Source organism: Puma concolor, chromosome E3 (genome assembly GCF_028749965.1).
Source record: "Puma concolor isolate L17-30 chromosome E3, mPumCon1.1.hap2, whole genome shotgun sequence".
NCBI classification, from domain to species: Eukaryota; Metazoa; Chordata; class Mammalia; order Carnivora; family Felidae; genus Puma; species Puma concolor.
In genome coordinates, this window is record NC_141682.1 from 11,276,470 (window position 1) to 11,299,462 (window position 22,993).

Here is a 22,993-nt window from a genome sequence, read left to right on the forward strand (position 1 = left end):
TGTGAGTGATTTAAAGGTGATGCCTGAGAAGTAAGAGTTGGAAATCTGATGCTTTAGAGGGAAAGATTGTTTGAAATGATAGTATCTTCAGTACAGTTGAAGAAGGTAGGAGCTAGCAAGCTGAGAGATCTAGTCCACACAATGTGGACGTTTTTCTGAGTAATTGAGTTTGTATATTCTGTGTAAAAGTATACTCTGAATAAAAGTCCTGTGTGATATGATTTACAAATAGTTCAATTTGATGAAGTCCAGTTCATTGATCCCCACCCCCCTCATTGTATGGATTGTCCTTAAATATCATAGGTAAGAAATCTTTGACCCAAAGTCACCGATTTTCATCTATGCTTTATGAAAAATCAGTAGTTTTACCTTTAGGTCTTCATCAGTTTAGGTCTAATTTTTATGTGGTCCACTTTTTCCAGCACCATTTGTTGAAAAAACTTTTCTCCACTGCATTTCCTTTACATCTCTGTATGTTCTGTTACGTTGGTCTCTGTGTATCCTTTTGCCAAAATCACATTGTGTTGGGCACTACAGCTTATAGTAAGTTATGAATTCGGATTGTGAGTGTCTACAAAATTGTTCTCCTTTTTAAAAATTATTTTGCCTATTATAGCTCCTTTATCTTTTCATATAAATTTCAAAATTAGCTTGGTGATCAAAAAATTATAGGGATTTTAATAGTGATTATGCTGAATCTGTACAGCTAATTGGGTTGAGTATCTTAATATCCAATCTTCTGATTCATGAGCATGGTTTATATTTCTTACCTATTTAGCTTTTACTAGATTTCTTTCATCAGTGCTTTGTTTTCAGCATAGAGATCCTATTGTGCACAGTTTGTGAGATTGTATACCTAAGTATTTAATGGGTTTTGGTGTTACTGTAAATGCTACTGTTCTTTTGCATTTCAGGTTCCAACTATGGCCAATGCATCGAACTATAATTGATTTTCACATACTGGCCTTGTATCTTGTGATGTCGTTAAAAATGACTTACTGGTTCTAGCAACTTTTTGGTAAAATCTTTGGGACTTTGTAGGTCGACGGTGTTATTTCTTCCATTTCCTTTCCTTGTGTAATTGCACTGTCTGGGACCCTCTAGTAGCTGAATAGGAGTAGTGAGAGGAGACATCCCTACCCTGTTCACAATTTTAGAAGGAAATCTTTCAGTATGATAGCTGTGGGTTTTTGGTAGGTGCCCTTCTTCCGTTTGAGGAAGTTCTCTTGTGTTCAGAGTTTGGGAAGAGTTTTTTATGATTATTGGATATTGAATTTGTAGAAGGTCTTATCTGTGTCCCTTGATGATTATATAGGGTTTTCTTGTTTAGTCTGTTAAACTGGTAGTTGATATTAATTTTCACTTGTTAAAACCAGCCGCGGATTACTGGGGTAATAAACCCTGCTTGGTTATAATGTATTCTTTTTTATGTATTATTGATTGTTATTAAGAGATGCTAGATGATTTCTGGTAAATGTATTTATTTGGCTTTGGTAATATTGGCCTCAATAAAACAAATTGGGAAGTGATATATTGGAAGAGTTTTTTGGTAGAATTGGTATTGTTCTGTTCTTGTTTGGTCAAATTGCCGGTGAAGCTACCTAGACCTTTTGGTTTCCATAATGGAAAATTTTTAAGCTTGGTCTTTGTTTTTTGTTTTTTTAAACAAAGTTTTTTTTTCAATGTTTATTTTTGAGAGACAGAGCATGAGTGGGGGAGGGGCAGAGAGAGAGGGAGACACAGACTCCAAAGCAGGCTCCAGTCTCCAGGCTGTCAGCACAGAGCCCGATGTGGGGCTCGAACCCACGAACCATGAGATCGTGACCTGAGCCGAAGTTGGACACTTAACTGACTGAGCCACCCAGGCGCCCAAGTTCAGTCTATTTTTTAGTTTTTAAATGTATTTTAATAGTTACAGGATTGTTCAGGTTATGTATTTCCTCTTGATTGAGCTGTGGCAGTTTATATCTCAGGGAATTTGTCTACTTTACCTTAAGTAGTGTTTTTTAAATTTTACTATTTGCAAAGTCTATAGTGATGTCCCTCTCGTTGCCAATTTTGTAATTTGTGTCTTTTTTTCTTGGTTGCTCTAGCTCGAGGTTTCTCAAGACGTCAATATTTACATTTTGAGCAAACAGTGCATTGTCGTTGGTATCTTTCTTATGCTGTCTCTATATTGTAGAATGTTTAGGAGACCTCCCTGGCCTTTTACCCACTAGATACCAGAAGCATCTCCTTAGTTGTAACAATCAAAAATGTTATAGGATATATTCACTCCCAGGGGAATGGGGACACGGTCACTACCAGTGGAGAACCATTGGTCCAGCTCTCGAGCTTTCTCAAATGTTCTCATTTTTCTCAAAGATCCAGCTTTTACCGAGGCATCTGGGTGGCTCAGTCGGTTGAGCTTCTGAATCTTGATTTCGGCTCAGGTCATGGTTCCAGGGTCATGAGATTAAGCCCATGTCGGGCTCGACACTGAGTGTGGAGCCTGCTTGAGGTTCTTCTCTCTCTCTCTCCCTCTGCCACTCTCTTCTGCTTTTGTGCTTGCTCTCTCTCTAAGAAAAAAAAAAAATCCATTTTTCCTCTCTGTTCTATGGTTTTTCCATAGTGTGTAGCTATTTTTTAAATTTTAATTTAAATATAGTAACAGTTAACATACAATATAGTGATTCAACACTTCATACAGCACCCAGTGCTCATCACTACAGGTGCCCTCCTTAATCCCCCTTAATCCCCACCCACCTCCACCCCTGGCAACCATCAGTGTGTTCTCTATGGTTAAGCATCTTTCTTGCGGGCGCCCAGGTGGCTCACTTGGTTAAGCATCCTACTCTTGATTTGGGCTCAGGTCATGATCTCACAGTGGGTCGAGCCCTGTGACGGGCTCTGCGCTGACATTGCAGAGCCTGCTTGGGATTCTCTCTCTGCCCCTCCCCTACTCACTCGTACTCTCTCCCAAAATAAATAAATAAACATTTTTTTTAAAAGAAGAGTTTGTTCCTTGATTTATCACTCTTTTTTCCTGTGTTCAGCTGTTTTGGTTCTTTTTTTTTTTTTTTAATTTTTTTTAATGTTTTATTTATTTTTGAGACAGAGAAAGACGGAGCATGAGCAGGGGAGGGGCAGAGAGAGAGGGAAACACAGAATCCGAAGCAAGCTCTAGGCTCTGAGCTGTCAGCACAGAGCCCGACACGGGGCTCGAACTCACGAACCGCAAGATCATGACCTGAGCCGAAGTCGGACACCCAACCCACTGAGCCACCCAGGCGTCCCTTTCTGTTTTGGTTCTTAAGGTTTCGTTTGTTAAATTTCACATATGAGTGGAAACTTAAGGTTTTCATCTTTCTCTGTGGCTTATTTTGCTTAGCATTATACACTCCAGCTCCCACCATGTTGTTGCAAATGGCAAGAGTTCATTCCTTTTGATAGCTGGATAGTACTCCATTGTAGCTATATTCCACGTATTCTTCTTTTTTTTTTTTTTTTAAACGTTTATATATTTTTGAGAGAGAGAGAATGCAAACAGGGGAGGGGCAGAGAGAGGCAGAGGATTCAAAGCAGGCTGCACGCTGACAGCAGAGAGCCCAATGTGGAGTTCAAGCTCAGGAACCACGAGATCATGACCTGAGCTCAAGTCGGATGCTTAACCGACTGAGCCACCAGGAGCCCTCCACATATTCTTTATCCATTCAGCAGTCGATGGGCATGTGGACTGTTTTCATAATTTGGCTGCTGTAAGTAATGCAGCAGCAAACATAGTGGTGCATGTATCCCTTTGAATTAGTGTTCTTATTTTTTTTGGGAGATAGATACCCAGTATGTAGATCATAGTGGAAGAAGTGTGTAGGGTTTGGAAAAAATTTTTTTTAGTGTTTATTGATTTTTGAGAGAGTGTGAGCAGGGGAGGGGCAGAGAGGGAGACAGAGGATCCGAAGCGGGCTCTGTGCTGACAGCAGCAAGCCCGACGTGGGGCTCGAACTCACAAACTGTGAGATGATGACTGGAGCCGAAGTCGGACGCTCAGCTGATTGAGCCACCCAGGTGCCCCAGAAGTGTGTAGTTTTAATGTCCACATACTTATGGACTTTCAGATATCTTTCTGTTACTGATTTTCAGTTCACTTCTGTTACAACTGGGGACTATTCTTTGTATACTTTCCGTTGTTTAAACTTTGTTAAGGTGGGCTGAGAGTCGTCTAGGTCTGTTAGCCTTACTGCTATTTCTGACTGCTCCCCTTCCGTCAGGGATACAGTTCTGAGATCTCCAGCTGCCTCCTGATCTGTTTCTCCTTTCATGCTTTCTGAGGGGGCTTTTGTTAGGTGCCAGGATCATCACTAGAAGCTCCTTCCTTGGGGCTCCTTTCCAGGCAACCCCTTTCCAGTGGTAACCCTTCTTCTGACCTGTAAGAACTTGGATTAGTTTTGTCTGGTTCTGTATTTCACATAAATGGAATCCTTTTGCACATACTGTTGTTTTAGGGTTCTTACATAAAACCTAAAATTTGTGAGACATGTTGTTGGGTATGCTTATAGATCACTTATTTGCATTGCTGCATTGTATTTCTAAAATGCTTTCTTTTTAAATAAAATATTGAAATGTACACACATAACGTACATCTGCCAAGGTTTCTAGAATCTTTACTATTTCATCATTTTCCTCCCCACCCCCCAAAACACACCAGTATATAACACGTTAATATGTGTCCCAAATTTCCATTTCTTTTTTTTTTTTTAATGTTTATTTCTTTATTGCGAGAGAGTAAGCAAGTGCGCGTACAACAAGAAGGGGGAGGGGCAGAGAGAGGAGAGCGAGAATCCCAAGCAAGCTCCGTGCTGTCAGCACAGAGCCCAGCACGGGGCTTGATCTCAGGAACCGTTAGATCATGACCTGAGAGCCACCCAGGTGCCCTTCTGCTTTCTTTTCTAGTCTTCTGAGTTAACCATTTTCTTGAAGTTGAAGGTTGTCCTTACGAATAAAGATTTTATGCCTTTACTGCATACCTGTTCCCACAAAAGTGTCTGTGTGAGCATGCATTTTACACATAGTATTTTCTTAGTTTTTTAAGTTTGACACAGATGGTGTCGTACTGTATATATTGGTACGTACGTGTTCTTGTGTGTCCCTCATTCAGTGTGAGTTTTTGAGATTTACTTGTCACCTAGAGATTTAATAGTATTGTTGTGATAGTAGATTGTGTAATTATGCTGTAGTTCATTCTTTCACATACGTGTTTTCTTCCATAATTTTTGGCTAGGACAAAAAAAAAAAAAAAATAGGCTAGGACATATCTCTGTGTACTTACCAGTCTTTCCCCAGGATAGTGGTGTTCAGGTGTGAGCAGTAGGAATGTTTGATTTCATGCTGGGTAGTCACAACCAGCGTTTTGAGTGTGAGGGTGAAGTAGGCTGCGTATTTTACAATGAAGAAAACCCAAATATGTGCTGTTAAAACATACAGAGCTAAAATGCAACCAACTTCATAGGTGATGTGAAGGTATAGTGATCTGTGAAGTCATACTGGGCAAATCGGAACCACCCAAAATCCAGCTTAGCAATATTGATTTGAGGCCGAAAAAGAAAAAAGTAACAGGTATACAAAGTTAGACTACATGATATGGATAGTTGTAATTCACTGAGTTGATATAGTGGTCATTAATTCATATATACCTTACATTATAGCTCAAAATAAAAATAAAGAACTGACACAACTGTAATAAATTTTTAGATCTACATTCATGTGGGAGATTCCAACAAGTGGCCATTGATAACTGAGACATCATGTGCCAACGAATACTTATTATAGATGATAAATAGAATATTTGCATTCTACAGTTTGGAAAGATAAGCCAATTGATATGCACATATAGAATTCACCCAGCAAATAAATTTACAAAGCGTGGATCTTTTACAAAAATGGATTTGTTCACAGATAATCTTGTGATTCGCAGATCACAGATAATCTTAAATTCTCTGTACATAATCTAATTAGTAAAATTAGAAATCCAGAGTAAACAGGTTATTTAAAAGATAGAAATCCTATACATTGAAAATCGTACAAAAATGTACTTTGTGTTAAAGAGGACCTTACTTTTAAAATCTTGGAACAGAACAGAGCATTACTAAGAATACTACAAAACCAAACTTGTGAAAAAACAGCTAAAGCTATGCTTACAGGTCAAGCAGCAACCTTAGTTATGATTTAACTATTTTCTGTGTATTTTTTACCCAGGAACACTTGACTGGGAAGCAGTGAGTCTGGCATTTGAATTCAAGTCTCTTTCATTCAGCCTCTTGCTCTTAGTTGAAATTCCAAATACAGTTTGTGCATTTTCTAGGAAATTGTTTCTTTGCTTAGTTTGGTGCTTTGTGAAGCTGCTCCTTCGTTAGCGACACCTTTCAAAAGTCTTAGGGTACTATCCATTTCATACTCAGAGATAGTGAAGTGGTTTGTATTCATTTTAATACACGAACCCTATTTTAAGTAGCCATTAAAAGCACAATGTTTTGTTCTCTGTTTTAGATTGATTACTCTCATCACTAACAAGCTTGTTCCTATGTGTAATATATCATCAAAATGTTTATAGCATTATGTGAATGTTTAGTTAACTCAGAATACTTCCTACATTTATAATTGGAAAGAACAGTGTGAAGTTGTTAGAATCCTATGGGCCTGCAGGAAAGACGGAATTCTGAGTTAATAACTTAGCTTGTCATGTTTCTGTTTCAGTGGACATTCAAGCTTACTGGTATTTTAATTACGTGATTCTAGAGATTCTAAGGAAGATATAACAATTTGATTCTGCAGTTTTCTTCAGCATGACAAAAGATTAAGCAAATACTTGTAAAGGAAGGAAGAAATACACCTTATAAGATAAACCTGCACTTAAAACCTGTATGAAGTATAAAAGTTGCAGTTTGCTGTTACAAACCAACCTTGTACTGTTTAGACAAACCCATGTCTGCCATTTGAGACCTGTCATTCCCATTCGATCCATATGTCTGGTCATTTTCAAAATTACTTTGGACTGTCTATATAACAAGTTTATCTGAGCACACCTTTTCCATTCAGTAAGACCATAAGCTGATGCCACTCGTTTGTCATTTTTTTTTCATTTTGCCTTTTTTTTGTTGTTGTTCATGAAAAGGCTGTATTATTCCATCTCACTCACCCAAATTCGTTTGCTAAAGTGACCCAAAATACATTTTTGGGATTACTTTTGAAGTATTATCTTTGTATTCCAAAGCAGGCCCTTCCGAAACTGATGATGTTGATGACAAACTCCCCCTTTCGAAGTCTTTACAAGGTATAACCTCTTCACTTCTGTTTTCCCACATACTGTTCTCATGTTATGTTCTTTATATTGCACAGACTGTGTTTTAGTATTTTATCTGTATTGTTACTTTTCTAAATGGAAAAGGAAAAAAATGTATTGGCCTTTTTTTTAAACATAAATGAACTTCACAAGCAACAATTTTTCAAAACCAATTTTCCCTTTTGTGAATCTAGTAATGAATCTCGAAATGGGTACATGACACACTTTCATATTTAAGGTAAAGTACACATTTATACCTTATATCAGAATAGTCAGAAATAAGGTTTTTATTGTGTAGTTAGGAATGTAAATATCGATAAGGTCATGTTGATTCTTAATTTTTAGAAAGATTGTGAAATGCCACTTTGTAAATGAATCCCAAAGTTTGCTACTTGAATACTTTTCTGGAAATTGTTGTATAGAGTGCCCTAACTTGATGATCATAGGCTATTTGTGATGGCTTTTACTTTTATCTATTCTTTGGGTGGGATTTCTTTCCTTTTTTTTTTTTTTTTTTTTTTGGTTTTATGTCAATGTAATTGCTTATTTCAGATTAAAAAAAAAAAACAAAAAACAAAAGCAAAACCAGAAAGGACACGTAGAATCATTGCTGACCTGCCCTCTTGTAGTATAGGGTGGAACGACCACCTTAACTCCTTATCCTTTAACCACCCTGCATTTTTAAATGCTGCTCTCGGCTCCATTATCCTTTGACCTTACACCTTAGTTTTCTTTGACTTTACCGTCAGAGAACCCAGGGCTCCTTGCATTCAGATGTTAACAACGTTAAAGGGGTGGAGGTTGGGACTGTGTTGAGAAAGCATAGTTGAAAAGTTAATTAAAGAATAATTTGTGGCTCTCGATTTGTAGATTAACCTAGCATTTTGAGCTCAGGTGAGTTTTTATACTATGGAGTAAGTGGAAAAGACTCCTAAGTAATTATGGCATCAGAAAGCTAGGCATTTAAAAACCCAAAGTATTTGACCTTAGTATGGCATTTGAAATGAAAAAATACTGGACACTGGCAGTTTTTGAAAGTGTAATCGATGCTCTCTAAAAACCAAGGTAAAATATACTTAAAACCTATGTTTTTAAGTATCAGCTCAGCTATCAGTGGATGACAAAATAGATTGGATTTTCCTTTCCCTGTGTGGTTTCTCCTTACTCCTAGGTAATATGTTTTATTAATACATGAAGGCAGTGATTTTTCAGCCTTTTCCGTATTCGTAGCTCAGACATTTCAGGACAGAGGATGAGTATTCTGGGGGGCAGTTCGGGCAATTAATCCTAAGTGGCCCTCCAATGTTGTAGATTACTTCTTTCCTATTTATGAGTAAGACTTCTGCTCTGTAGGATGAGCCTGTTTACCTGTGACTGCCTAACCTGACACATTGCTTTATGTTCCAGTTTTTAGAAGCAGGCAGATTATATTACCTGAATTAAAATGCTTTTGAGACTAAAGGTAGTGTCTTAAATTTTAACTTCCGAGTTTCCTTTTAGTACAACTTTGATTAAATGATGGGGATTTAGTTTCCATAGCTTCTGACATTGTTAAAATGGAAAGCAGGAAACATTTTATAGCAAAACCTGAACTTGTCTAGACTAAGTAGAGGCTGTGAGCAAAGATTTGTGTTTTTGTGTGTGCGTCATTGACAGATGAGCATGGTACCTTGAGCCATAATTGTTCTAGATCTCAAATTCCAACATCTACCAGTAATTATATTGTATAGTTACAGTAAATAATATTAAATCCCCAAAGTTACTTAGGTTTGCTTTATCTATGTTTTAAAATAATTTTTTGTGCTTTCAAATAGAAGTGTTACATGTTTTTCTGAATTAGATCACATTGTTGTAATTACAAAAGACTTAATCAGTCTGTATATGTTGTATGATAAGTCTTAAATTATTTGCACTGTTACCTAGTTTCTCTTCTTCCAATGTAAGTTTTTACTGGTTTAGTATATGTGGTTTATTTTCTCTTTAGGAAGCCATCATTCTTCCGAGGGCAATGAAGGAACAGAAATGGAAGTACCAGCCGAAGGTTAGAAATGAAGGGATTTTTAATTTTCTATATTTGTATTGCTTGCTCTCTATTATAGAGAATATTACCCTTCAAGCACCTTATTGGGAACCAAAAAGATGATTGTTTTGGTATGCCTTCTTAGCCAACAGGTTTACTGTTTTAGTCCTAAGATGTAATATACATCTTTTACTGTATTGAATAATAAAGCGTATGGGGATGAAAACATAAGCGGTAAGTAAAACTCTTCATGCTGCAAAATGCTGCCCTTTTTCCTGGTCGTCTTGTGCCATATTAAGAATCTCTTAGGAAAGAGTGACTTCAATGTTTTAGACTTAAAAATATGACTGGCTTCTGTCGATATTTCATTCTTAAACATATTATTTAATGGTACCGTTTTTTTAAGTAGGGTAGTATTTCCACATAGGATTAATAGAGGAGGGATTTTCTCTCTGCTGATTTTTATACCCACAATTACCCTGGGGAACTCCTTTGTCTGTTTACCAGCCAGTCCTCCTTTGATCGTAGCATTAAGTGAAAATTTAACTGTGGTACAGCTTTTTAAATTCTTGCAACCTTGAGTTGAAACTGTTATCATGCAGAATGACTTCCTATTTCTAAGCAGTTTATATAGCTCCAAAAGAATTCTTAGAGCTTTCTCCCAAGGAAAATGATAGGTGTGAGGTACCTGAATTTTGTTTTAGTATTATTATTTCTCTCATAAACTGATCATGTTATGTCTTTATTTTTTTTTTCCTGGAATAAAAAGGGAGGCTATTCTGTAAATTTTTATTCCTTATATTTGCTTTTTTATTTAACTTTTTTAAATCATTCATAAATTTCCACCTGAGTAGAGGGAGAGCTCAAGATCCCTGGAATGTTGACTAAGCTTTCCAAATTCAGTTTTAGAATTAGGGTCTCTAACTGAGAAACATTTCTTGCAGAGATACCGAGATGCTCATTTTCAACAATATTTTACATTTCTTTTTGAGATCTTTTTATAGAAAATTATGTGGATGAATTTTTTTCTGTTTTACCGGGTGGAGGTAACTAGATGTTTCCTTTGTAACAAAATCTCTGTTTTAGATGTGCGGTATATTTGCAACAGTGAAATACCTGTGTACAGGACACAGATGGTACACGGCTTCTTCAGGCAGTCTGCCTTGCTTCATCGTCCACAATTTGGTCATTAGATACTAGGCTTTGAAATACTTGATGTTTGAGATTTTTATTGTCACATTGCACTATGAACAGAGTTGAGTCATACCTGGGTTCTGGTCTCTATTCCTTTACTAACAAGTAAACATAATCTTTGGCAAATCAATTAATCTCTCAACCTTTGCAAAATGAAAAGAGAGTTGATGGTGATGCTCTCTAGCTGAGCTTTCTAGCACTAACATTCTGATGTACATTTGTTTTGTGTAGTAACAACTATAAATAAAGTATCTAAGTTTTAAAAGGATGTTGCATATATAAAGGTAGGGGATAGAGCCCTGTATGCATTTGTCCTAGTCATTGGCTTGGTAGGAGGGTCCCCAAAGCAAAAGATTGATTGTGGTTTTATTTAACAATATAAACCCCTCCTAGGACTTCTGAAACGAGAGGGGAAATAGCAAACAGAAGAGAAAAAAAGCCTTTGGTTTTATCCCAGCATCTTCTAGTTCCAGCAGGAAAGCAATAGGGATGCCATTATAATCTCCTTCCTCTAAAACCTGAGTGTTTTGAGTCCATTGATGCAGGTAACTTGGTATTATCAAATAGTGTTCCCGAGTTTTCCTATTTTCTGTTTTCTCTCCTCCCTGTTTACGATGAAAAGGGTCAGATATTTTAACCTAACAAATACGAGATGAATTCAAATGCCAGTAAAATTTCATATAGTAGGCTGCTTTTTGAGTAACAAATGAGTAAAATGTTGGAACATATAGAAAGTGCTTTATAACGAATGTCATTTTAGAATTTTATTTTTTTCAAGATTCTACTCAGCATGTCCCTTCAGAAACAAGTGAGGACCCTGAAGTTGAGGTGACTATTGAAGGTTAGTTGTCTCAAAGCCTTGATTCCAAAAGTTCACTTCTGGTCATAAACCTATTTGTCACATTCACATGGCTAAGTGTGCATCTCATTCATTCTTCAAGGTAGCTTGTGAAGAGAAGTGCAGCGTCTCTGTGTATGTGTGAGCAAAGCAGCCCGCTTCCCCGCAGCGCGGCCGGGCCTTTGGGAGTGGTAGACAACACAGGAGGCCGCAGGCGCGAGCGGTGGCCCGCACGTGGACCAAGCTATGCTTTTCTACCCCCAGGACCCGAAAATAGACAAACGAGAACCATGACCAGACCTGATGGTGCTCGCAAACAGATTTTATGACCTTGGTTGAGTCGTGATAGAAGAGAGCAAGCTAGTAACCCAGTGAGGTGGAAGGGAAGGTGTGGACACTTAGTTACTCCTTCGCGTTTGCCCCTAGAATACTGTCGAAGGCTAACACACAATCTGTCTTTAAAAACTGTTTTTGAAGCCATACCGATAAATACATTCTCAGGTAATACCTGTAACTAACGGGGCTTCAAACCTGGTTTTTCTTCCAAGGTAATGCATGAATGAAGATGAGCCAGAATGATTTATAAATTCAGCTAATAGAATTAACAGTCTCACTTTTCATATTTCATAATTACCAAATGCACAGTGATATTTTTCCTACTCAGTTAATGTCTCATACCACTCCTCTAAGAGCCCCCCGCCCCCCCCAGGAGTAGCTCTTCCCTAAGGTAAAATATGGAAACACTACAATAAATTGCACTATGTCAAGTTTTCTTTACCTCCTGCCTTGTTTTAAAGTCCCCAAACTCAGGGGTAGATGTCAGTTTATTGTATATACATGTAAAAGTAATTTTGTGTATAAGTACACATGTATGTGTATATTTAGTTTCACAAAAATATATGTGTTTGCAGCATGCAGCATTATAATGAATATTTGAAATACACCTACATCATATTTCCAAAGAATCCCTCCTCCCCTGCCCCATCTTGGTGTTCCAGTTTTGGGGTTTTTTTTTTTTTTTTAAACTGCTACCTAACCTTTCTTAGTTTGATTTCTTTCTCTCTCTCTCTCTCTCTCTCTCTCTTTCTCTGTCTCTCTGTCTCTTTCTCTGTCTCTCTCTCTTAATAACCTGTCTCCTGTTGTCATTTGGTTATTTATCGTGTCTGGCTATTTCATACTACTCAAAATGTCTGTCTTCATTGCTTCTAAGATATAAACTGATGATTCTCATGAGTATTTATTTCATACTTCATTTGTTAATCTCAATTTCATATACATATTTCTTTTATTAATATAATTTTACTAACCTAAAAGCAATTTTGAATTGTTTGTAGTCAGCATTAAATAATTGAATTTAATTGCTTTTTAGTTAGAAGTCTCATTAATTTTCAGAGAAGAACATCTTACGAACATATAAATATTCTACACGCTCAGACCTTTGTCCTTTCTGTAGAGAATAAGAGAAATAGATGATTATTAAAATTATTAGAATAAAACTTTTAAATAGGACCAGTAACCCATTAGATTTATGAATCCTTAAAGCAGATACAGACTATATTAAAATTGTTTGGAAAATAAATGCTTGCTTTTATAGCAAGAGACCTTTAAAGACAATCATGGAGTAAACGGCTTGTGAGCCTAACGCATGTCAGTCTCTTCAATCCTAACTCTTTGGAGGGAGAGATAAATCTTGGTTCTTTGAAACTAAGACCTACGCCAGAAGTTTGATTTGCCATCCAGATTTATTAACGAGTAGTAGCGTTTCTTTACTATGTTCGGAAGACCAGTGAAATGCCAGAAGACTGCAAAATAATTGCTTTTCAGGCTGTCCTTTTCCACGGCATATACATTCAGGCACATGATATGGATCAGCCTTAATTAAATTGATAATTAACTTTTCATCCATACATTAAGGAAGGTAAACTCTAAGTGTGATATTAACAAGGAAGGTCAAATGAGAACTTACATACACATGTGTTTGATAAGCATATTGTATATTTTTTCTGGAAAGATGACTGCGAACCGGTGGATACTAGTTAAATATCGTTAGAAGATAAAATGTACTGTGTAGAAAAGTGCACGGGCATGGAAATAGTGCGGTTGGTTTTTTGTTTGGTTTGCTTTGAAGTAAGTGACCTGAAAAAAAGACCCCTACTGTAGTAAGTTTTGAGGTTGGAAAATCCCTGCCTTTCATGAACAAAGCAAGTTGGAAAGGAAAAGTGTATCTAGAGACTGGTGTTAGTTTTGTTTTGGAAAATTCTGTGCTTTAGAGCAAATAAATGAAGGTAATCCTACTTGCCTGGGGATAACTTTGATTTTCTCCCATTGTGTCTCTTTGCGCTTCCCAAGTAGTTTCTAGAAAAGAAAGAAAGAAAAAAAAAAGAACTTGCCATCAAGTAAGTTTGTTAGATTTTCCATCGGACTTTATCGTTGATCTCTGTTTTTGAAATTATGTAGGGATAACGAAGAGGCCCGTTTGGTATTACCGCAGATGCTGACCTAGGATCACAGCCCTGCCCATCGCTGGCGGTGTGCTCCTACTCGTGCACCCCCGCTTGTCCCGGAAGTCAGTGTACGCATCCCGGCTTGTATGGCTTCGGTCTGGGAAACAGCCTTCCGAATAATGTGACCAAGCCTGCCTTCATTTAGCCAACATCATGCCCACATTTTGGGGGGACCAGACTGCTGACAGGTCTTTGCTAAGTGTAGAGAAAATCATATTTCAGAATTGTTGGGTTTAGCATGTTAATAAAGGAAAGTTCTTTTGCCTCAAAGAGAGGTTTCCTTATCATACACTCGTCTCAGGGCATCGGTCGCCAAACCTGAGCCATTCACACATGTGCGTTCTGCTGTGGCCTCACCTCCTGTTCGTGTCTTACCCTCGTTTTTTCTTTAAGGTGATTGTAAAGAGATTCACTTAGAAATTAATCCTTCATCTTCTTCAGTAAAACTGTGTTTGAAATACTCAATTTTATTTCTCATGTACATGGAAACGTACACATAAATATTTCAACCCAGGAATGTAGTCCCACACGGACTGTAATTTGAGAACAGTTTTAGAGCTTCAGCAGCCGGATTACTCGTCGTCCTCTGTTGGTATCCTTTTCTGTGATATTCATGTGTAGGACCTTCGTAAATTTTGGGCTACCGCTTGTAATTAGGACTCCACTGCTCAAGTACTCATTTCGTCCTTCTGTGGCTGCCAGGGGGCTTGTATGTGCCCCAGCCGCATAGGTGCCAAGGACTGAGGAGTGAACGAGATAGGCAGGTCCACCTGGAGGGTTCTGGGCGAGATGTTCTGTCCTTCACTTTGAAGATAGAACGCTGCTTTGTTCTCCTTTGTGAGAGACCGAGAGCAGGCCAGAGCAGAAGCCGGAAAACCGGCTTAGCAGGCTGTTGTAGGTAGCCACCCAGGGCTGGCTGGCTGTCTGGGAACAGGAAGGTGGCAGTGGAGGTAAAAGTGGGTGAATTCCGGGCGTGTCCTGAAAGTGGAGCCCGTAGGCTTTGCTGTTCGTCAGTGTTTACTTGCTGTGCTGATCGTGCAAACGTTCCTGGCACGTTCATAGCATCTGGATGATTGAGGAGGTTAGTATTTGAAATGTTTGTGTTTTCACTTTTGTAACTGCTGAAGAGTCACTTAATGAAATTGCAGTTATTTATGTAGAGATTAGAATTTTAGAGTTGGGACCTGGGTCCATGGGTGAAAACTGGTATCCATTAATTTGAAACGGGTAATGTAATTCTTAACGGCTCTGCCTAATTTCGAAGGGGATACAGTGCCTAGTTTATTTCAATTCTTAAAACATAGCTATCACATTGTATGATGAAAACATTAGCATTTGAGTATGTTGCACATAAGAGTATCAGAAAATTTGTTTCATGTTCTATTAATGCATTCAGCTTTAAGAATGCCATAATACATTTGATCTCAGAAGTCTCAGAAGTCTGTATTATCCCTAGGTGTGTTTGTAAATAATGTTGCAAAAAAGAGACGGGGGGGGGGGGGGGGGGTTCTAAATATAAGTATTGAGTCCCGGACCGTCGCTGCCTTTTTTCAAGATGTGGTGGGTGCTTGTGTTAGTACTGGCAACATGGCGCCTAAATACTCGCGCATAGCAACCTTTTCGCATTAAAATATTTTGAAATTTATCTTACAAGCTTTTAGTATCGATGAAGTAAACCTTTTCAGTTTGGGCTTGAATTTGAAGCTCCCTGAACTTATGTGTCTTTTAACACAAAAGTGGTTGCTCCCACATTATAATGTGGGAAATACCACGATAATTAGGACGCCAGCGTTCTCTCTGCGGGGCCTGGTTAAAAGATAGAGGCAAACATTTAGAGCTCTATTTGGTATTTTTCCTGCAGAGAAGTAGGTAATTTTGATCCTTTGTGGAAAGGATTTCGAGGTCAAGAATAACATTTTCTCATGCTCTTCGCAAAAGAAATTACAGGTTTTTTTGTAGCAAAGAGCGGAGAAGACCACGGGAGATACGGGCAAGTTCGTAGCTGATCTTTTGATTTTGTTCCACGTGTCACATAATACAAAACACCCCAAAAGTGATTATGAAATGGGATAGTCTTTTACTAGAATGTGTGGTAATATATTTTATTATCACAAATAATTAAATCCATCTCTCTGCATTTGTTCACATGTATAGGTTGAACGTCATTATTTCTGGCTGGAGAGAAAGAAATGAGATACCACTTTTTAATATGTTCCAATCTGTTCCCTCATTTGTCTGGTTCGAAAATATTCCCCTAGATTTGTCTTTGTTCTTTTTTTTTTTGTCTTGATGGTTAATGAGGTTGCGTTTATAAAATATGTTTATCCTATGAAATCTTTTATGGTCTAAAATAAACTGATTCAAGGGGTTTTGACAACGCTCTTGTGCCCTTTCCCCTTGGCCTCCGTTTCAAAGAGTTTGTAGTAGAGATCAATATAATAGATTGCTGGGATCTTTCATTACCACCCTCTAGCTCTCTGGTTTTTTTGGTTTTTTTGGTTTTTGTTTTTTTTTTTTATTCTCTTTCAGTTTTCATTTTATGTAATTCGGTTAACAGCTCAAATGATGACTGTAGAAATAGTTAGGTTACATTAGCCTACAGGGACAGTCCTTTTGTTTTTAATGTCATTGCTTAATGTTTTTAAAGAAATGTTAACATGACGCATTTAAAATGCTTTGACACTTGGGTGCCTGGCTGGCTTAGTTCTTAGACCCTTGATCTGAGGGGTCATGAGTGTGAGCCCCGTGAGGGGCATAGAGATTACTTAAAAATTAAGAGAAAATGGTTTGACACTATTCATAGGTGAAACGAATGTCTTTTGTTTTACCTTATACCAACTAGCATCAAAATATACTTAGGTTTCTAAAACTGGGAGTTGAAAAAGATGGGGTGGTTTTTTTCAGTATGTTTTCCCAAATGTGTCTTTGTAGGTTGAATTTAATTACTTGATAGTCTTTTATAGCCTCTTGACCATTTTTATAGCCATTTGACCACTAATCCTTGTAGTAATTAAATAGGCCCAGATGACACGGGCTAGTTTTATTTTACTAGTAGTTTGTAACTTTGAAATCTTTTATGGTAGGTTTACTTTTGTTCTGGATTTGAACAAGGGTTTCTACAGTGGCAGTTAGCACCTGGAAGTTATAGTGTCGTAAATCGTTCATCTGATAACATTTCCCTAAAGTAGCATCCCCCAAACGTAGCATCTTGGTCTTTCCCAGCTCATAAATGGGTCCTGATGTGACTTGATCTGGTATTGGTGACATTGGTGACTTTTTCTCCTATTGGATAAAATAATCAGTAAATGATTTCAGGTTACTGGAATATTGGTTGGCATTAGAGGAAGAACCCAGAGTGCACGAACCAGGGGGACAGCGTCTGATTGTGCTCTCTGCTGCTGTGATGGGACCGACATACAAGTATTTTAGGCTTCGGTCAAATTTCCCCTTGCACGTTAAATGTACATACCAAGGACATAAAAGTTACATGTGGCTGTCCCAGGCAACGTCATATGTTTGGCCAGATTTGGATTTCTTGTTGCCTCTGCGAGAGTAACGCATTAGTCTGCTGGTGTGAGTTCCGGTTGGAATCTAATCTCGGCTGCTTTGGCGAGTGCTGTTACATGGTTACTTAGCTTTCCCTGAGCCGGTGTCTTGAACTGTCAGGTGACAGTGAGAAAGACCTAAAAGGGGACCTGTCTTACCTGCGTGGCATCTTTTGGTGACGGCCTTTAACACAGTGGCTACTTCTCCTCTACCCCATATGTAGTTTCCAGTATGGATTTCTCAGAGTGAGGTTTTTAGTAATTTATGGATGAGCTTTGAGCATAACTCTTAGTACTGTGCCACGTGACATTTTCAGGGGCTAGAGAAAAGATGACGTTGACAGCTCTTACTTTATTCCGATGTCCTTAATTCACGTACTAGCTGAAGTCCTAGCAGAGTTGAGCTGCAGACCTGTCCGTGAAGAGGTTGGCATGAACTCACGCTACAAACGTCTACAAACATCTTAAGTAGTCCACGTTCCGTACTGAAATCTCTGATTGCTCATTTCTGCTAGGTTTTGTCTTCACTCAGTCAGTATTATCTGTTTCACAGATAACGTAGCCGCCCTGTTTCATTAATTCTGTAAGTTTTGTGTTTGTTCAAAGTGTTCGACGTGTAGTATCCGCCCTCCCTGTTTATGCATGCCTGGATTTTGTGTAAGCTGGAGCATTTTTCTCTTCAAGCTATATATTTCCTCCCCTTTTTCTTATGTATTTGTATAATTGTAGGTATCTGTGTCTATCAAAATCTTTTTCTTGAAAGGCTTCAAAGAAACTGTAATCCTAGGAACCGAGAGGAGTTAGGGGAGAAGGGAGATTTATGAGGATGTGATTTGAAGAGAGCAAACGAAAGAAAATGAAGTAAGGCCAAGGAAAGTGAGGAATGTTCACCTGAGCACATCACCCAAGAGTAGGGAACCTGCAGGCGTGCCTGGGAAGGAATAGGCCGAGAGGGACCCTACTGATGGCTGCTGCTACGCGCGCGTGTAAAGCCCCCTCCCCCCATCCTTTTGAATGTTGAGTATTGAGCAGACGGTGGCCCTAACTCACTTAGACTGTTCCTCCAGTGATGACGGTTTTCTTTTTCAAGATGATGATTACTCTCCACCTACCAAGAGACCAAAGAGCAGCGAGCCGCCCCAGCCACCAGTCACGGAGCCTGCCAATGCTGGGAAGCGGAAAGTGAGGGAGTTCAACTTCGGTAGGTTCTGGGTCAAATACAGGCCCCTTTGCTCTCTGTCCTTCCAAATGCTTTCTGTTCCTGATCAGAGTTCTAGCCTTTCTTTTTGGGGGGAAGGGGGTTGCTTTAAAATGTATAGTTAGGGACGCCTGGGTGGCGCAGTCGGTTAAGCGTCCGACTTCAGCCAGGTCACGATCTCGCAGCCCGTGAGTTCAAGCCCCGCGTCGGGCTCTGGGCTGATGGCTCAGAGCCTGGAGCCTGTTTCCGATTCTGTGTCTCCCTCTCTCTCTGCCCCTCCCCCATTCATGCTCTGTCTCTCTCTGTCCCAAAAATGAATAAACGTTAAAAAAAAAAAAAAAAAAAAAATTAAAAAAAAAAAACATTTAAAATGTATAGTTAAAACATTGAACATCTCCATTTTTTAAATAGCATTTTAGTATTTTAATTTGTCATAGTCCTAAATACCGGATTTAAATTGAATTTATATAGATAGTAGTAAGTTTACATGGCACTCTAGTTTAGGTTGCAACTGTATGTAGATACTTATTTCCACACAACTTAGACATGTTTTAGAAGGTTTCCTGAACGACCTTGGAGCCCTCCCTCTTTTCTGCCTCCACCGTACAGTGTTTAATTGGACTGGTCTTTTCTGTCCTGCTTTTCAGAAATTATCAGGCTAAAAAGAGGTATTCAGTAAGAAGTGTTTCAAAAATAAACTGTAAACCATCTCTTAAAATCTCTTATTGGACCAATTCTAAGAACCACAAAAAAGGGAAAAGTTCTTAAGAAAGCAATAAAATTATATAGATGGAGTTGGATTATTAGCAATTAGGACTGGAGTTACCTGGCCACCTCATTCGGTGCAATGTGTGATGCTGGATTTCAGGGTTGTGAGTTCGAGTCCCACGTTGGCCGTAGAGATTATGTAATAAAAAATTAGGGGAGTTGCTTGGGTGGCTCAGTCAGTTAAGTGTTCAACTTCGGCTCAGGTCATGATCTCGCGGTTTGTGGGTTTGAGTCCCACGTCGGGCTCTATGCTGACAGCTCAGAGCCTGGAGCCTCCTTCAGATTCGGTGTCTCCCCTGCTCTCTGCCCCTCCCCCGCACTCTGTCTCTGTGTCTGTCTCTGTCTCTCTCTCTCAAAATAAATAAATAAACATTGGGGGAAAAATTAGAAAAAAATTAATTTGAATGTATGATGTAGAAAATAAGTCATTAGGTGTTGGGTCATCTCAACACAGCAGTGCCCCCAACGGGGATTCCTCATTGAGATGTAACTGTGACTCCCAATTTTTCAGAGAAGTGGAATGCTCGAATTACTGATCTCCGTAAACAAGTGGAAGAGTTGTTTGAAAGAAAATATGGTAAGTCTGAACTCAAAAATTCTTGAGTAGTTTGTTGAAAAGCATTTTAATAATGGGGTTACTTTTCAACCAGTGTACGAAAGGCCGCTTCTCCCAGTGAAGTGTGCCTTACTCGCATATGTGTCCGTCGCAAGGTCATGGGTAGGGTCCGTCCAGATGTTACAGACCTTGTCACTAGGAAGCCTAGGGAAAGTTTTGTTTCTGTGGTTATCAGTTAGCATTTCCTGTAATCCTTCTGCTTGCGCGTTTGGGAGTTCATGTACATATTTGTTGCACCCTGGACAGCTAATTGAAGATAAAATTCTTCAGTCATAGTCTTTCTTAATCCACTGTGTTAAGTCCAGTATTCAACTAGATGTCCTTATTTGCTCTGCTATTGATGCATAATTGTTTAAGTTAGGTCTCACATTCTCCTCTCCTTTTCGTATTCTATCCTCCATCTATCTTTAGTGACCAACCAGTGTTATTACTGGTCGGCATATATTAAATTCTCACCTAAAAATAGCAACCATCGCTGGGGAGTATCAGCTGTTTCGCTGTGTTTTTATTTGGAGGATTCTTTACTTTGCAGTTCACTGACAGTCTTTAAATGGGTCAATATATTGAATTTTTTAACTTGAAAATCCTATTTTTAGGGTGCTCTCCGGTATCACTGAATTGCTTTGGGTGAATTTCTTACATGATAAACTACACTGACATTATTGACTTTACTAAACTTGAAATAATAGCTCCTGTACCCTTTTCATGGATGACAGCTGACCTGTCAGCGAAGATTTAGAATGAGAGGAAATTCAGTAGCAAATTCAGTAACTTGCCCTTAATGCATTCACTTATTTTCTCCAGGTTCTCTTAGTAGTTCTCCCTCTCCAGAAGCCGTAGCTTTTTGCCTGTGGTTTTAATCGACCCACTTCAGAGCAGAGACTCCCCTAATTCGCTCTACATTAAGCACTGTCCCGTGCTGCTAAGGTCCCGGGCCCTGGGACATAAGGCTTGGCCGTTCCCCTTCATCCTCTCCGAGCCTTGCTGTCCTCTCCTGTGAAACGGTCAGGAGAGCGTAGATGTGCTGGGAAGATGTAAGGAGACAGACAGCGTAGTGGGTGTAAAGAGCTTCCTGTAAGTGGTGTGTAAGTACACAGAAGGTGCTCTCTGTTTATAGCTGTGTTATTATAGACTTAACGCAGTCCTGTTTCGAGGAAGAAGAATTTACTGTCATAACAGTTTTATAAATCTCACAAAGAGAAGCACAAATTATGTTTTTGCTTTTGTTGTGATGGTGATTCATTTCGTTAGTTTGCATATGAGAAAATAATGCTTACCAACCATTATTAGATGACAGGCACGGTATTCACATTTTACAATTTGAAACCGTTTTAATGGTAATCACCCCAAGGAAAGATATTTTCCTTGTTCTGTGGGAACGGATTTTCGCGTGCACGGTGTAAACAAAGGATATTAACCGTGACTCCGTATTAACGTGTACCGTGGTGAATGTGAAACTCAAGTACAAGTATTAATGTTCAGCAAACAGACGAATTTCACATAAATTACTAGGAAAAAAGAGCAGCTGTTCTGCTGAGGGGGATTCCCGTGGGAGGAGAAGGAAGAAAGGGAGTGCACAGAAGTCATTTTCCTTTGGGGACTTGGAGCCTTTTCGCCCGTCCTTAGCGGCTCTGCTGTTCTTACGGCGCACACTCGCTAGAAGACTTTTTCTGTGACTCCGCTGTGTTCGTGAACGAAGTAGAAGCCTTTGCGAGAAGAGCGATGCGCGTCTGCTCTGCACTCATAGGACACTTGGCGTTTGTTTGACTCCGTATCAAAAGGTTTAGCTGTGAAAGTTTTAATACTGTCGACCAATGTGCCTGTGTTGTGGATGAGCTCACCTGATGCTTTTCTAAATCTTTTTATTCTGGAAATTTCCAAACAAAAAGAATGTAAATGATGTTAAGACCCTCTAAGTATCCACCACCCAGATTCAAGTATTTTCCTTGTCCGCTCTCTCCTGTCCCATCTCTTTCTGATGCAAGCCTGTTTTAATATTTTAAACCTGCAGTGTCCCGGACATCTTGTCATTTTAGCTCTAACAAGTCTATATTTCAAAATGGGGAATTGAGGGGGTGCTTGGCTGGCTCATTCAGTAGAGCGCGCCATTCTTGATCTTGGGATCGTGAGTTCGAGCCCCACCTTGGTCATAAAACTTACTTGGAAAAAAAAAATTTCAAAATGGGGAGTTGGGTGAGAGGAAAGCATGGTCTTAATATCAGTTCCACCATCACGCCTGGAAACGCTACCCTGCTGTTTAGAAAACCTGATCCTTTGCAGTTTGTTTGATGGAATCACCAAGGTCTTTCTCCTTCTATTTGATTCCTAAGAGTCTCCGTGCTTTTTTGACCTGTAGCTGCTGTATTATTTTACCTTTGGATAAATCAATCTTGGCAGAAGCTTTCCAATTAAAAAAATCCTCTGCGTGAGTTATTTCATTAAAAACTCTTTTCTTACACTAATGTTTATTGTTGAAAAATTTTACTGTATGTGTTAGCTGATGTTTACCAACGTGTTTTTGTGGCTCATGGGTGGTTCAGGTTTCAATAGGACATCTGGCTGCATCTACATGACTCAGAATAATCCACTATTTGATTGCAGATTGGGTTAGAGTACCGGCACCTTTGGTGTTCTTTCTCTTTTAGTTCTTTTGTACTATTTTTCTTGTGATGATTCAGTTACAGTAAGCAGAAGTAAAGATAAAGCTATAAAACATACAGAGCAGTACGTGTTCATTTATTCTGTTGTACAATCTGTGGTTAATCCTTGTCATTGAATGATTTTTCCTTTCTCTTTTTATCCTTAAAGCTCAAGCTATAAAAGCCAAAGGTCCTGTGACGATCCCGTACCCTCTTTTCCAGTCACACGTTGAAGATCTTTATGTAGAAGGACTTCCGGAAGGAATTCCTTTTAGGAGACCGTCTACTTATGGAATTCCTCGCCTTGAGAGGATATTACTTGCAAAGGAAAGGATTCGTTTTGTGATTAAGAAGTA

The 22,993-nt window shown here is 38.9% G+C and overlaps 1 protein-coding gene across 7 annotated transcripts in view; it reads left to right on the top strand.

The window, feature by feature from the left end:
- The window catches only part of GTF2I (general transcription factor IIi), a 109,577-nt gene that overhangs the window by 52,217 nt on the left and 34,367 nt on the right, over window positions 1-22,993 (top strand). The window contains exons 10-15 of one of the 7 annotated variants that reach the window (XM_086692502.1): window positions 7,247-7,306; window positions 9,300-9,356; window positions 11,308-11,370; window positions 18,507-18,617; window positions 19,894-19,959; window positions 22,807-22,990. In XM_086692502.1, coding sequence (XP_086548628.1) covers window positions 7,247-7,306; window positions 9,300-9,356; window positions 11,308-11,370; window positions 18,507-18,617; window positions 19,894-19,959; window positions 22,807-22,990 — 541 coding nt within the window. The remainder of the gene's footprint in view (window positions 1-7,246; window positions 7,307-9,299; window positions 9,357-11,307; window positions 11,371-18,506; window positions 18,618-19,893; window positions 19,960-22,806; window positions 22,991-22,993) is intronic. The other 6 variants (XM_086692503.1, XM_086692505.1, XM_086692506.1 and 3 more) reach the window with 6 other exon arrangements.